The sequence below is a fragment of the Mandrillus leucophaeus genome, unplaced genomic scaffold (genome assembly GCF_000951045.1).
Source record: "Mandrillus leucophaeus isolate KB7577 unplaced genomic scaffold, Mleu.le_1.0 Scaffold279, whole genome shotgun sequence".
NCBI classification, from domain to species: Eukaryota; Metazoa; Chordata; class Mammalia; order Primates; family Cercopithecidae; genus Mandrillus; species Mandrillus leucophaeus.
In genome coordinates, this window is record NW_012102909.1 from 1,172,805 (window position 1) to 1,189,130 (window position 16,326).

A 16,326-nucleotide genomic window follows, 5' to 3' on the forward strand; every position below is an offset into this window, starting at 1 on the left:
ATAAAGATTGAACTAATGTTTGTGGTGAAACCACTCTGTGTCAAGCTCTGCACTAGATGCCTTTGCAAAAACCCTTTGAGCTGTGGTTATTATCAACCCCATTTTACTGATGAGGACATTAAGGTCTGGAAAGATTCAGTTGCTTGTTAAAAAGTTGAAGAGCTAGCAAATGGAAGCCCACACACCTGATTCTAAAGCCCACACCCTGTGTACAATGCCAAAGAACCCTTATGATATGTGAGTGGGTCGACCTAGCTTCAGTTGATTCATTAAAGCCAAATACATCAAAACCCTCCCTACATCAGGCTGAGATCACTTGCAAACTTTATCCTGAGCAGCTGGAGAGCTTGCGACATGGTCCTTAGAGCAGGAAGAATTTAAAAGAAGATAACTTTGGGGGAATGTTGGTTGTTTTTCTGACCATTTTTGGATGCTTGATCCATTAGGTGAGGAAGAGGAGAGCTTAGAGCTGAAGTAGATGATGGGAGTTTGAACATTTTATTTTAATTAAAACTGTAGCCTTTTATAACAGAAGCAACCATTCTGGTTTTTCAAGCATTTCCAAAAACCATTTTCTCAAGAAAGAGTGCTCATAATGTATCATCTTTACTGAACGGCCACCCACTTCCTCAAATGCAAGGAAGCAGAGAGTTACACACACACACGCACACACACACACACACACACACACAAAAAACCGAGAGGCAGCAGTTGTTTATCACGACCTCAACTCAGTGAGGCCTGAGATTCTTTCGAAAAGGAGTTTTGCTTCCCATGACGCAGAGGGAAGTGTCAATTGGGATATTTCTGGTAAAACTGAAAGCAAGAAAAGCAGGGTGCCAGCCCCTGTGGGACTGAGGGTGGAGGCTGGGGGAGTTTGGGTGCCATCCTCCAGTGACAGATGGATGGACCTTTCATCTAAGAGAAAGGAGGAGACACGTTGGCAAATCAATCTCAAGCCTAAGATTGCTTGTGAAGCAATCATAAGGAGGAACAAAAACAGACACAAAAACAGAGGGAAAGAGCGAAAAGACAAGAAGGGCGCAAACTGTGACAGACTCACCGCTTCACTAACTACTCACTTAAACTGGAAGCAAAATGTCCCTAAAATTGCCAAGGAACTGGGATTTCAACCTGAAAGTGGAGGCTGTGAAAATAGGTATGGTTGGTGTCTTTTCTTTGTTGCCTCTGTGATTCTTACGTATACTCGAGCACCATTTGCATGTTGGTCTGCAGGGAGCATAGTCTACTTAAAAATGGATATCGCAGCAAATCTGAGTTTGAGGGACCCTTTGCATTTAAGTTGGCATGCCAGGTCCAAGTTCTAAAATGCTGGGAGGGAGTTCTCTTTCATTTGGACAAAACAGTGGGATGGAACTTCTTGGTGTACAGGATCTGGGGTACTTTGGATGATTTAAGGCTACAGATTACACACCAAACTGTGAGTTTTTAGCATATTCCATTTCCTTCCTGTTTGGAAACTCATCCATATTTTGAATGGTTCTGAACAGGAGCACAAAGACTAGAGTCTTTTGAGGTGCTCAATCTGTAAGTAAATTCAATGGGTGTTCTGTTTTGTGAGCCCAGGAGTCAAGGTGTATTATTTGTAGCAAAAGGTAGACAACAAAAACAAGACAGGAACATAAAAAAGTACTAAAGTATAATGAAGACCTTATGTAATAAAGATACAATTAAAGGAACAGAATGGGAGGGAATTCTTAGATGAGTTGGAAAAGAGATGTATTTATTATTATTTTAAGGGAGACTGCATATTTTCTGAGATAGTCTGTCCTTTAATCCTTACCCTGTCCTTCTAATGATGATAGTGATACATTAAGTTTAATCTATATATTCGTTGTGAAGTTCTTTACATTGATTTCTTCTATAGCTAAATTGGTCACAGTAATTCACGGTAGAGCAACTGGGCTGAAAACGATTGCCTACATTTGTGTATCTCGGCCATATATGAGATAACTTCCTTGATATTAGACATAGATAAGTATTAAGGTGTTTCTAACAGCTTGGAGGAATTCTGCTTGAACAAGTTTTAGATTTGAACCTCTAAAGGGGTTAAGTGTGCTACTAAAATAAGTGCTCCATTGAAAAGTCACAAGCGGAGCATTAATGATGTAGGTCTGAGAAAGGATTTGAAAGAAAACAGAGTAATCAGAGAAGCCATTTATCTTGATAACCAGGGGAGACTAGTGTTCCCTAATCAAGCTATGAATGATTGTATGCTGAGGTCAGTTCGGAGAAAAGATAGTGTTCGTACCTCTTACATAAGCAAGAGATTTTCCTCCTAACTATCATTGATACCAATGTATTTGGCTAATGCTCAATGTATGTCATACAAATTATATGGTTCTGTTCCTTTGAAAGTGTCCTACTCCTACATAAATAAGGTCATTCTGCCCTCTCTCCACCTGTGTTTGAACACAGGTTATTAGGGTCTTACACTCTTTTGTTTTAAAAAATGAGAAAGTTGAGACAATTAATAGTTAAATGATTTTTTTTCCCACAGATATAGGAAATTACCACACTACAGCTCAAGACTGTGTATACTCAGGTCTGGGATGTGATTGAATGAATTTCATGATTTTTACCAATGTTTCTTAAAGCATGGTCCCATAGATAACCTATATCAGACTCACATCAAGTGCTGGCTAAAAATGCAGATTTCTTGGCACCATCCTTACAAAATCAGAATCTCTGGAGGAAGGCCCAGGATCCTGCATTTCAACAAGCACCCCCCACTTTCATCCTCACCCAAGGAAGAACTCCTGCTGTAGGTACTGTGGTCTGTGTTCACTAGCCCCAGCAGACAGTTATCATCCATTTAGTACAGAGCACAGTGCTTGGACTTAACTGGACACACAATAAATATTTGTTGCCTGAATGAATGTTTCAGCCAACAAAAACAAGGAGATGGTGTTATTTAGTATTACTTAATGAAAAAATAATAATAAGGACATAATGAAATACAGAGGAGCCCTTGTCATTATCCATGCTATCTACAAGTTTGTTACCCTGAAGAACTGGGCTACGGTAGGATGCATTTATAAGTGTCACATGAACTAGAATTCAGATCATAAGCTGAGTCCTCTGATGGGGGAGAGCCCCTGACTCAGTCACAGGACTTCCAATCCCCTCTCCAGTATCCTGTGTCCAGGTGTAACTATAGGAACTGGCTTACCAATATATCAAAGAAACTTACCTCTGTTGGGAAGACCTGTGGAACTGGGAGTTATGTCAGGAAAGCTGACAATCTGTGGTTTTAGTGTTTTCTCAACCTAGATATGATTAACATTTTGGGTTGGATGGTTTTTTGTTGTGGGGCCTGTCCTGTGGATTATAGGATATTTAGCAGAATCCTTGGCCTCTACCTACTAGGAGATGGTAACACCCCCCTACCACTACCAGTTGTGACAAATAAAACTGTCTTTACATATAGCCAAGTGTTCCTTGGGGATGGGGATGAGGGTAATATCTTCTCTAATTGAGAACTCCTGGGATAGATGATCACCAAAAGGGTGGAATATAAGGTCACTTGGGACTAGAACCCAAATATTAACTCATGATTCACTCTGTAGCTCAATTTTTTGGAGGCTGTTATTGAGATCTGTCCTCAGGGAGCCAGGCCATAGCTTAGGAAGGACACTAGAATGGGCACTTGGTGAAATAGAAGACACTGCCACAGAATGTGACCCAGGAAAGGGGCCCTAGCTTTTTTTGATGAGCTATGCTTCCAGTTTCCGCAGAATCTTGTGAGCTGGAGTGAAAGTGAAAGTCTCTGAGAGCGAGGGGCGGGACTCTCCACTGTACTTCCATCTCAGAGCTGAAGAGGGTCTTGCTGGATGGCAGACTCACCTGAGTCTACTACCATGAGTCTGACAGATATTCACGCAGTGATGAAAAAAAGTCACAGACCTTCCTGCATCTGACCTATTGATCCTGGTGGGAATAGGGGTTGGAAGAAAAAGGAAAATGCAGAGCAAAACAGTCTTGACTTGAGGTGGAGCCAAGAGCACACACTTCTTCCTTTGGTCCTTTATCATCTTCAATTTTAGAATTATGACAGCTTTTCACTGCCTTCACGCAGTTACTCAAATATTTTGCTTGTTAATTTATGTAACTTTTTAACTGAATTGTCATCATTGGAGGACAGGTCCAGACTTTCTGGACCTCCAGTCCCAGGTTACAGGGCTTTCTTGAAAGAGTTACATGGCTTCCCAATTACCAGGCCAGTCTACTTGAGCACATTTTGTGCCTTATTTGAACACTGAAATGCAGGTTCCCCAGGTTGGGGAATCCTGAAACTATATAGCCCATGGTGAACTGATTTGTGCTTGTTTGACGTTCAGCTTTCTGAATATCAGAAAGTGGTGAGAGCTTTCTTTACAATTCATTACCAAACTTACCATATGCTAAGCAGACCAGCCTGGGTTATGGACTGAATGTGGTCTGTTTGCTGTGCCCAAAGTCTTTGCTTTCCATGAGTAGCCCCCAACTGGTAAAGATCCCCACACATGCAAGTAAAGTCGCTGCTACAAATACAAACAATTAGCTGGGCATGGTAGTGGGCACCTGTAATCCCAGCTACTTGGGAAGCTGAGGCAGGAGAATTGCTTGAACCTGGGAGGCGGAGGTTGTAGTGAGCCACGATCATGCCACTGCACTCCATCTTGGGCAACAGAGCAAGACTCCGTCTCAAGAAAAAAAAAAAAAAAAAAAAGAATATGAACACGGCCTTCCTTAGACACTGAACAGCTACACAAGGGAGCTGCTCCTTCCAGGGCCCACTCTGTTTTTATGCAGAAGTTATATTGCTATTGGTTGTTTAAGTAAAAATGTCTATCCATATGTTGCTGTTGACTTAACATTTAGGCATAAATTAAATTCTCTCCACCAAGTGCATGCTTCCTGCTGCCCAGGCCAACAGCCTTCTGGCCATTTGAAGAAAATGGACTGATGTCACCTCTGGGCCTTCTGCAGCAGCAGCAGAGTGGGGACCAACCTAAGTGGTGATGGGACGATAGGACCTGGTTTTATACCCACTCATGCACAAAATTCTCTCTATACATGCCAGACGAGGTCAACTTAGATTCTGTACTTTGTCTGAGACTCTGCACTTGGATTGGCAGAGGCTAACTCGGTGGTTCTTGGTGCCTATGTGTCTGAAACTAGGCCAGGGTTAAGATGCCCAATGGCCCTGGCATGGGTGTACATCACTATAAGTCACTTCATTAATGGTAGTGCTGCCATCTCCCTGTCTCACACCTCACAGTTATGCAGCATCTTCATATAGCATCCAATGGGAGAACTCTATGGGGACTCCACCAGCTGGAATGTGGTCCTTTTGAGTAAGGCCCACTGTGGAGGTGTTGGAAAGATGCTCGGACGAACTGAGAGAAATAAGTTGATGAAAATGGTCCTATCACACACAAGACAGCTTGAGGAAAGAATCTTGCATGAAGGTGCACCTAGGTCGAGTGGTCTGAACTTGTATTAAGATACAAGAGATGGGAGGGAGGAAAGAGTAGAAGCAAAGTCTCACTTGTGGCCACAGCAAATGAGACCAAATAGTACCTGGAAGAGCATGACGGAGAGCCACAGTGAGGCACAGGCAGATTGTGGGGATTCTGTCTCAGAGGATGGCATGGAAATTTTGTAGAGTCCCCAGACAGGAACTGAGATACAAAAGTTACAAAGAGAGAAAATAATTGACATTTCGTGTGTTAGGCTTTACTCATCATCCTTTTTCTCTTTGAAAGCTTGTTTAAAAACCAAAAGTCACTTTGCAAAGAAAAAAAAAATGATACCCATAGGCCTGCCAGATCTAGAATATAATTTTGTCTTCTTTGAGGGACTGCAGTGCTTCCTCATTTCTAGTAAGACAGGAGTGCAACTTACTGTGTTCTCTTTGTCTTGGCTGCCAGGAAGCTGAGCTAAATATGAAATATGAAGATAGTCCTGCAGGGCGTACTGTTCAGTGGGGGCAGAGACAACTGCAAAGTGGTGAGAGAGGTGCTGTGATGAGAACAACTATGGGAGCCCCAGATAGTGCCTAAGAGGAATTCTGACCCCACACCCCTGTTCCCATCACTGCCATTCACCTTCCTTGAGATCTAGGTGCAGATGTTCTTGAGGGCGCCCCAGACTTGCCGTCTTTCTCACAGTGATTTTCCTGCACATCGTGTCTGCTTTTTTGGAGAAGCAGAAGGCTTTGTACTATGTACAGACCCTCTGCATGAAGGAATTAAATGGAGTCTTTATGATCTGGCCCTGCTTACCCGCCCACCTCTCTCTTGTCACCTTCCCTTCCCCTGCTGCATACCGGAGACTTCAGCCATGTTCTCCCTTCTGCAGCTTCCAGCTCTTTCTCATCTGCCTGGAGCCCTCTCTCCATCCGGGTCTCTCTTACCGCCACCCAGTTCCTACCCATGCTTTGGTCGCAGTGTAAACATCTTGTCCACGGGGAGTCTCTAGTTCTTCTGATCACTAAAAAGAGAGTATAATAATCCTTTCCCAGGCCATTTAAACAGAGAAGTTTACAGCTCTCAATACTATGGACTTCCTTTGAGATAAGAGCCATGAACATTTCTGAACATGGAGATATGAGTCAACCCCACAACTAACTGATCCTTTGGCTTTTGAACAAAATGAGTTATTCTTAATAAGGTATGTAGCACCAGCACTCTAGGCCCTCACTGGGGAGAATAACCTCAAATTGCCCAAAGAAAGGGGCTAAATTGTCCATTGACTCTTCCTGATAAAATTGTGAAAGAAAGGAGGACGTATGATATAGGAAAGTGTGCATGAACTTGGGACTCTGCTTTAAACAGCAGTGAATCTGGGGCAAGTTGCTTAGCTTCTACAAATGAGACTAGTAACACATATGCTGAGAGGAAGAAAATATTTCATGCATATGACATATGTTAGGTGCTCAGCAAACATCTGTTTCCTTTCTTTATAGACAGTCTCATTTCCAACCTCAGATCAGACTAGAAGCTGTACTTGGATTACATTATCTTGCTATGCTCACAGAATAGGGTTCACTGAGTTGTCTTTTAATGTTAGATCCTCAGTTTATAGCTTTCCTGTAAGTAATGATTTCATGAAATCTGCTCCTAATTGTACTGGAAACATGAGAAGGAAGAATGGACAATGCCAGCGGCTTCAATGTATAACTCTATGTGAGAAAGTTGCTTGGGAATTCAGTGCTCAGAAAATAACTTTATCTTCTTTGAGGGACTGCAGTGCTTCCTCCTTTCTAGTAAGACAGGAGTGCAACTTGCTGTGTTCTCCTCTTTGTCTTGGCTGCCAAGAAGCTCAGTCACAACTTCTAACGCCCATTTGATTAGCATACTTTTCGACTTTGCCTTTGATCAGAGTTTATGTGTTCATTACAAATAATTTCCATACTTTAAAAAATTTTATTATTTAAAAATACAGATGGGGGAGTCTCACTATGTTGCCCAGGCTGGTCTCGAACTCCTGGGCCCAAGCAGTCCTCCTGCCTCAGCCTCCCAAAGTGCTGGGATTACAGGCCTGAGCCACCACACTCAGCTTCAGATTTTATACTTTTTAGTAGTGACTGAGCATTGCAATTTATCTAAGAAGGGTTCAAGGAATATTAAAATGTTAAAAGTTATTTCTTTTAGTTCATAAAGTAAAACGCAATCCCATAAGCACTCATATTCTTTCCCTAGAGTTACATAAAACTATGGAATCTTCAGTACATTCAGACCAGTCATTTCATTTCGTTCACTCATTGATTTACTCATCATAAAACATGTGTTTGCTCACCTGTATGTGATAGGTACTTAAGCAGCATTGCCCTGCGGTGCCTGTCATGCTGTGAGCACCCCTCACCACCCCTCCACCTTTCTAAAAGTGATGCTCAACTTTGCTACCACCATCTATTGTCCCTAAGCTGCTGCACTGTCTCCTTTCCACACCATACTACCCATCCACCCCCAGAACATGCACACATGGATCTCAGCTCTGGATGGGGCTGGCCATACCCCACTGCTGGAATTTTGGCCTATGGTGGCTGAACCATTTGCTTCCTTGTTGGTTTGGAGTTTCAAAGTGAAAGAGGAAGCAGTACGATATAGAGTTCCTGAGTCTGATGTGAATACTTTTTAATATTTTAAAATAATTTTATAAAGTTTACAAAAAGAATTTTCTGGCAAAGTGTAAACTAACCGTAATGGAATGAGCCAGCTATCACACAGTGGTTAAAAAGCTGGCTTGGGGGCCAGATTGTCTGAATTTGAATCCCAGTATCATCAGTCGGTCACTGTGTGACGTTGGTCCTCAGGTTTTCCAACTGTAAAATGAGTGCAATCCTAGTGCTAACTCATGCAGTTATTGTGAGGATAAGAGAAGATGATCTATGTCAAACTTTAGCATAAGAGCTGGTATCTAGTAAGTGCATTATAAGCACTAGTAATTATCATTTTATCATTATTGTAATGGACATCAGCTATAATGGAGATCTGATATCAACTCCTTTGAATTAAGTCATTGGTGAAAAGCACAGCCAGCAGTGTCAGCGTGTTGTCTGTCTTGGTTAAGTTTAGTTCTTCATTCTTTTCTTTAGACATACGGTCTTTACAACATCTGCAGATATCTCCTTTCCTGCCCAGTGTCTGTTCCTGGCTCACAGCACACATACTGATCTGCAGTTGACTGGCATGTTCTGTTTCTTACTCTTTATGCTTCCAAATACCACATATTCACTTCCTTCTCAATTTGCATGACTTGCGTCAATTCTGTCTGCATGGCTATTCTTGTTTTCCTCCTTTTTGCTTTATTTTGTTTGTCTGTTTTTGCCGGTTCTTTTCTAAATCAGTAAAATGCCTGAGTTGTGACTTTCTAATAAAGATAATGATAGCTTCTGGTAAGTTTCCTGCAGAATGCCTGCTGTAGAAGTGTCATTGTCTCTGTGCTATGACAGGAGCAGTTCCTCAAACTTTCCTTGCTTTGGGTAGGCAAAGGGACTCTAGGTTGTTTGCTGTGTGGAAGACCCTCCTCCATGACTTAGTGCTTCCTCCTCCAGAGCTGTCGACCATCTCCTACTGTCATGTATACCTCTGGCCACTGAAGTGAGGTTGGAAGTTGTTTGTTTGGGCTTCAGGGGCTCAGTGTTTAACTGCTTGTGATCACTTACATGTGGGTTACAGCAGTGGCAGAGCAGTTTTTCCTATTAGCTGTAAGAGGCCTGTACCTGTCGTACCAGTCTCTTTCAGATCATTATTTGTAGATATCATTGTAGGGGGAAGAGCAGGACCTTCAAAATGAGGCTCCCGTCTTTCTTGTCCTCAATTCTGCTGATGCTACCCAAAGATTCTTGTGCATGCATTCTTCCCCTTTGACGGTCATTCTGCATTTGATTCCATGCACCTGGTCATTCAGAAACCAGAAATCCACTTTACTAGTGGGTAAGGAATTTTCTTATGCAGACAACTCAGAGTAAAGATGATAGCAGATAGAGAGCTGTCACCTCCAGTCCATTCTCAGCCCAGCCCTTGTGCTCCGTCCTGAGACCAGCCTGTTTGATCTTGATTCTGGCACTGATCTTCTTCCTCTGAGCCGTCCGCATTCTCCTTCCCAGGTAGAGTGACAGCTGGCCTGATTTGTCTGGGACTCAGGCTGTTCCTGGGACATGGAACTCAGTGTGAAAACCAGGGAAGTAAACCTAGAATCAGCTCTCTAGGCCCAGGGAAACAAAGCTGTAATTGTGATAGGTGCTCTGTATGTTTCTTGAACTGAATTTCCTGAGAAGCCACACAATTTATGGCAAAAATTGATTTAGGAGAAAATATCTTTAAACCTGGAGTCATTGTTCTTTCTTTTTAGTACTCATGGTTAGAAGTCCTTCCAAATTCATTTTTCAGCCTCCTTGAAACTGTCATGCTAGCTTCCTCCATCTGTTTTTATGAAATCTGTTAGTCTTGCTCACATTTTCTCCAGAAAGATCAGGAGCCACATCTGTCAGTGTATTGCAAGGTACTTCTTTCTAGAATCACAGAAAAATTCCTACCTTTGTGGGTTCTATGTCGGGCCCCTAAGTTTGCTATTCCGCTTTCTGGATTTTTTTTTTTTCCAACTCTACCCCTCCCTCCCCATTACCATGGCCAGCACCCAGCTCCTCCTGGGAAGGCTCCCTGAATTACCCAGGTGTAATTAGTCCCTCTCCCTTCTGTGACACTGTACTGTTTTGCTCATTTTTCTTCTATTCTGATTGACACATATTTATTGGACACTTACTATGTGCTGGACACTTTACTAGGCTCAGGATGTAAGAAGATGGAAAAGATTAGGATTCTGACAGTCTCATTAGAGACACTCTGAGGAAGCGGGGCTGGCCCACTAAAGGGAATTAGACATATGCAGCGTGACTGTGACTGTGACATTTAAAAAGCTGACACAGGGTTTGTTCTGTAACAAAAGCTTTTCTTGCCCCACTTGAGCCATAGCCCCTAGATATCTACAAGGGGCAAGTTATTACATGTTCATTCAAGTCTGTATGCTCCTTCCAAAAAGCCACAAATCAAGCTTCTAATCCCACATTGTCATTCTGGTTTAGAGCCAGTAGAGAGTGCCCGCAGACAATGCAGTTGCATTTCCACCAATAAATGTGGTCTATTTTCATTATTTCTCCCCAGAAAACCCTGAATTTAACCGGCTTTCTGGCCAGCACAAAATTATCCCAATCTCATTCTTCTGTGGCCTGAAATGCCCAGCATGGTAATGAAAGTGATTGATACTGTAGTAACTTTGTGTCTTCACAGATAAAAAGTAAGATTCCAGATAAAAATCATTTCCTGAAAGAAAAACAAAAAAGGACACTTAACCACGAAGCCATACCTGAGTGTAGGAGGCAGTCTTTGAGAATGAGGCCTCTAAAGGCAGATGAGCCTGGGTTTGATTTCCAGCTCAACCTTTCCTCACTTCTTTGACTGTGGGCAAGTCACTTCAATGTCTCCGTGTCTCAGTTTTCTCATCTGAAAAATGGGGCCGGTAGTTCCACCTCCTTTGCAGAGTTGTTAGATAATACTTCCTCCAACCAGCTCAGCCACTCATAGTCATAAATAAACCACGTCACCCCCGTAATTGTACCACCTCTGAAATCTCACTTTCAGACTTCCCACTCTGTGCCCACCACATCCTATGTGCCCAGCTCACCCACTCCAGCAATTCTCTGACATTACCTCAGTGAGCCACCATTCCATTGGTCCCATTTTTTCACTATCAGTCACCGCATTAGGTCCTCCTTACCACAGATTCATAACTAGCATGAAATCTACTACTGAACATGCAGCCTTAAATGATCTGGCCATTTCTCCTCATCATAACCGCTAACCCTATTTAAACCCAATAATCCACCTTCTCAGTGCCTGTACCTGGACAGCTGAACATCACTGGAGAAAATCACCCCTGAGCTGCCTGGATTCACTTTGAATTTATGACCAGTCATCTGAGGTGGGCACTCGACATAGCCAGGCCAACTTACCACACCTACTGTCTTAGTCCACTAGTGCTGCTGTAACTAAATGCCTGAGACTGGATAATTTATACAGAACAGACATTTATTTATCACAGTTCTGGAGGCTGGCAAGTCCAAGATCAAGGTGCTTTCAAGAGCAGTGTCTGGTGAAGGCTCATTCCTTGTAGATGATGCTGTCTCGGTGGTCTCACATGGCAGAAAGGGATGGAAGGGCAAAAGGGAGGAGTGCTGTGACCTCACATGAGGGAAGGGCAGAAGAGGGTGAACGCACTCCCTCAAGCCCTTTTATGAGGATCCTAATGCCATCCATCAGAGCAGAGCTGCCATGACCTAATCACCTCCCAAGGGCCACAGCTCTTACTACTGTTGCATTGGAGATGAAGTTTCATCATGAATTTTGGAGGAGACGCCATCATTTAAACTATAGCACATACCTAGTAAATTCACTTTCATTTTCCCCAAAACGTTTATGCCTACTTTTAAATTTTCCCCTCAAGGCCTTAACACTTCCTTCTGCCGTCACTCTCGCTGGTAACATTCATAGAGAAAAATATATACAACTAAGTGAGAATTACTCAATTTTCCTACCACAAAAAGCTTTCGTCTACCCACATCTTCATCTCCAGTATAGCCCATAGGCCTGGACAACAGGGGCCTCCATTGGAGACATGTATTTTAGAGGATCCTGCTCTTTTCTTGCACCATCTGTACTCCTTCCTCCCCACAGTGCAAAGAGTCTGGTTAAGGGGACATGCACACCTAGACCCTGAGCCCTGCCTGCCTTCTAGACCATCTGAGATTGTGAAATTCCCTACGCAGATGGCCAGGAGCTGCAAGAATGTTTTCCTAGGTCCTCCCAGTGGTTTTTCTGCAGACGGTTGATTGCAGCGAGGCCCAGAACAAAGTTCGGATGTCTGGGCTGGGGTGTCCACATCCATGTGTGTGAGGCCCCTGACTGTGAAAAATGGAGCTGGAGATGGAGGGAGAAGGGGCATAGGTTTAAAGACAGGGACCTCCCCAGGGCCGGACGCGGTGACGCACGCCTGTAATCCTAGCACTTTGGGAGGCCAAGGCAGGCGGATCACCTGAGGTTGGGAGTTCGAGACCAGACTGAGCAACACAGAGAAACCCTGTCTCTACTAAAAATACAATAAATTACCTGGACATGGTGATGCATACCTGTAATCCCAGCTACTCGGGAGGCTGAGGCAGGAGAATTGTTTGAACCTGGGAGACAGAGGTTGTGGTGAGCTGAGATTGGGCCACTGTACTCCAGCCTGGGCAACAAGAGCAAAACTCCAACTCAAAAAAAAAAAAAAAAAAAAAAAAAAGACAGGTAACCCCATGTGGACATCTTCTTGAAATAGGCTTTCAAATATAAGTGATAGATCTGATTCCTTCTTCCTCAGCAGTCAGCCCAGTTAAGCACTGGTGCATGCTACTCCACTAGGAAGGTTCCAATCAAAGTCCCTAATAATCCACACCTTGCTAAGCCAAGAGTGAATCCTCTGTCCTCGTCTTACTCAACTGTCCTGCAGCATTTGACACCATCAGGCATTTTCTCCTTGAAAAAAAAATTTTTAGACTTCCTTGACACCATGCCCCCTGGCTTTCCCTTACCTCGTTAGTTATTCTTTCTGAGTCTGCTTTCATGAAGTCTTCTTCTCTACCAAATCTCTTAACAATGAAGTATCCCAAGCAGGACTGGCCACATCATTTGTGGAGCCCAGTACAAAATGAAAGCGTGGGATCCCTTGATCAAAAATTATTAAGAATTTCAAGATAGTGACAGCAAATCATTAAACCATGTGCAGGGACCATCTAAGCATGGAGCCCTTTATGACTGTACAGGTTTTCTGTGAAACTGGCCCCGGTCCCAGGGCTCAGTCCACCTGTCCTCTTATCCAACCTTAAAACCTTTAAAGCTCTTTCCATGGCTTTAAATCCTACCCTAACTTTCATACATTAGCTCCAACTTCTTTTCTGGATTCTGGATGGCCCCACATCTCCACCTGAATATCTCACAGGCTTCGCTCCCCCAGTGTGTCCAGCACAGAATTCTGAATCATTCCTCTTCCCACCCCTCCACACCCAGTTCACCTGCCCTTTGCAAAAGGCTCTACTATTCACAGAGCTGCTCAGGCTAAAAACCTAGAGTCATCTTCCATTCATCTTTTCCCCTTCCACTCCAGATCTAATCCACCAGAAAAGACTTTTGGATTCACCACCAATTTATGTCCTTAATCTGACTATTTCCATTATCTCCAATGCTGTAAACACCACCATTTCTTGCCTGGTCTAGGAAATAGTTAGCTGACTTGGCTTCCTGCCTCCACTCTTGTCCTGGACCATGTATTTTCTGCATGGTGGCCAGACTCGACATCTTTTAAAAGTGGAAATCAAATATGTCAGTTCCTCATTAAAATTTTCAGTATACTTAGGATTAAATTCAGACTCATGATCCCTGCCCATGGGATCAGGCCCCTGCCTCTCTCTGTCCACCCACCTTTAGTCCTCTGCTCCTCCCACTCTGTGTCCCAGCCACACTCTCCTTCTGTTAACAGTTTTTTGAACACCCAGTGCTCACAGACACCATCTCAAGGCCTGTCTGCTGTTCTTCCTGAAATGTGCTTCCCAGATCTTACCATGGCCTTTCCTCCACTCCATCCATCCAGTTTTAGTTCAAACATTATCTCTTCAAAGACATCTTTCCTGACCCTAGCATCTAGTATAATTAGCTATAATTAGCCCCTGCAACTCCAAGCTCTCTTTATCCCATTATCTTACATTTTTTCTTTATACTGTTATTTGTGCCTGAAACAATCTCATTACTTTGCATGTTTGCACTAGATCGTAAGCTTCTGAAGGCAAGGCTTTGCCTGTTTCATGCACTTTTAGATAATCACTGCCAAGGACGGTTTCCAGCACATTACAGGTATCAAAGAGATTTTTGTGGAATAGCCTGTCTGTGGCCTGTTAACTTTTCTCCAGCCCAGTGAAATTAAGTAACTTAAAATGAGTCCAAAGCATTTCTTTTTTCCTGTCCTTATTAGTGATTAAACAACAGTTTGGTCCAGAGAGATATTTCTGACTTTTTTATGGAGAGGGAAGTGGGGCTTTCGGTTTCTGAAGCTAATTTGGAACAGCATGTGAGTAACTGAGCATTTAGCTATCCCCGAGGGCGGTCAGGGCTTAAGTCATTAAGGCTTAGACTGCTGAACAGAGCTACAAGGGGTATGTCTTGCTCCTATAATCAAAGTCTTCTTGATGACTGAAACTCAAGTGTGGGCAAAGAAATCCTTCAGACTCAGCGGCCCCAGGAAAAGCAGCCCTACTCAGGAATCCAAACATGAAAGTTAAACCTCAGTTTTGTAGTGTGGGCAGTTAGGTTAAGTGGGTAACTGTGATTAGAGGTGAGGATGGGCAAAGGAGAGGAAGAAAGAAAGACAGAGAAGCTTAGAGAGAAAGGGAGAGACACCAGCATACAGGGGTGAGGGAGAGGCAGATGGAAGGAAGAAGGAGGAGGAACAAGCGGAAGATGGTGTGGGTGGAAAAGAGGACCAATTGCATTGGGCCCTATGCTTAGAAGGGCTCCATGCTGAATCTGATGTTTTGTTGTGACCATCCTAAAATTCTTAATGGGTTTTGAACAAGGGGCTCTACATTTTCATTTTGCACTGGGCTCTGCAAAGTACGTAGCTGACTGACATTCTGCCACCTTGTTTCCCAGGAACTAGGTCACCTTTGAGCCGTCCCATGGCCTCATGACTTCCCTCTACCCCAACTGACCGCACCGTCAGTCCTGTCCACCTCCTACGTGGATTTCACATTCATCCACTTCTCTTATCTCCCTTTCAAGCCCAGATTCCACTGTAAGCCTCTTAACCATTTCCCATCTTGCAGTTTTCATGGCCTTTAATTTCTTCTCTGTGAGCACCCCGGTGCTTGCGAGTGTCGATAGTTTTATTGATCAGAGCAGTCACCCTGGGGCCAAAGGGAATCATGCAAAGGCAGCCTCAGTGCTTCAGCTGAACATTCTCAACTTCTCCACTAAGTTAGTGGTTACCAAATGTGGCTGTCCTGGGGAGGTTTAAAAAATTCTCCAGACCCAGGTTCCACTCCAGAGACACTGATTTAAATAACAAGGGCTGTGGTCTAGGTATTCGAACTTTTCTAAGCTCCCAAGTGACTGGATATGCAGCAAAGTTTGTGATCTGCTGCCATAAGTGTTGCTAAGACCCAGAGAAACAGCACAATGGCAACACATTCACAAAATGTTTGCAGTTGTGTTACTTTATTGTAGTGGTTTTGAGTTCTGCAAAATTTTCTTTTCTAAAAATATACATTAAGACATTATTTAATATTCCAGAGTTCAGCTTTGAGTAAAGTAACAGTCCACGAGGTAAAGTGATGTGTTAGGGGGTTACTGAAACCAAAGGTGAAAGCTTCTTGCTTATAATGTGAGTAGTGGGGAGGAGGCGCTAGTAATAGTTATTAATGCCGCTTGTCAACAGGCCCATGGAAAATAGAACAATACATCCTTTCTCTCCCAGCAATTCCAGCTGACATTTATTTCACCCGCTTTCAGCCTGAATTACCTATGGACTATCTTAGAAGGACTTGTTTTTGGAATGACATTGCAGACTCAAAAATTGTGTACTGCTTCTGACTGTTTCAGTGTCTTTCACTTGTACACAGTATCTCATTCCATCCTAAGAGGGGTTAAAGGATGCTCGTCCTCACGCTGAGCCAGGGAGGGTGCAAGACTTGCTAACTCACCCAGCCAATAGGGGGTGCTAGCCTAATCCCAG

General features: G+C 43.4%; 1 protein-coding gene across 2 annotated transcripts in view; it reads left to right on the forward strand.

The window, feature by feature from the left end:
- The first annotated feature begins 679 nt into the window (after positions 1-679).
- The window catches only part of ARHGAP25 (Rho GTPase activating protein 25), a 90,975-nt gene continuing 75,328 nt past the window's right edge, over positions 680-16,326 (forward strand). For both annotated transcript variants that reach the window (XM_011984999.1, XM_011985000.1), the window contains exon 1: positions 680-1,159. In XM_011984999.1, coding sequence (XP_011840389.1) covers positions 1,099-1,159 — 61 coding nt within the window. In that variant the 5' untranslated portion in view covers positions 680-1,098. The remainder of the gene's footprint in view (positions 1,160-16,326) is intronic.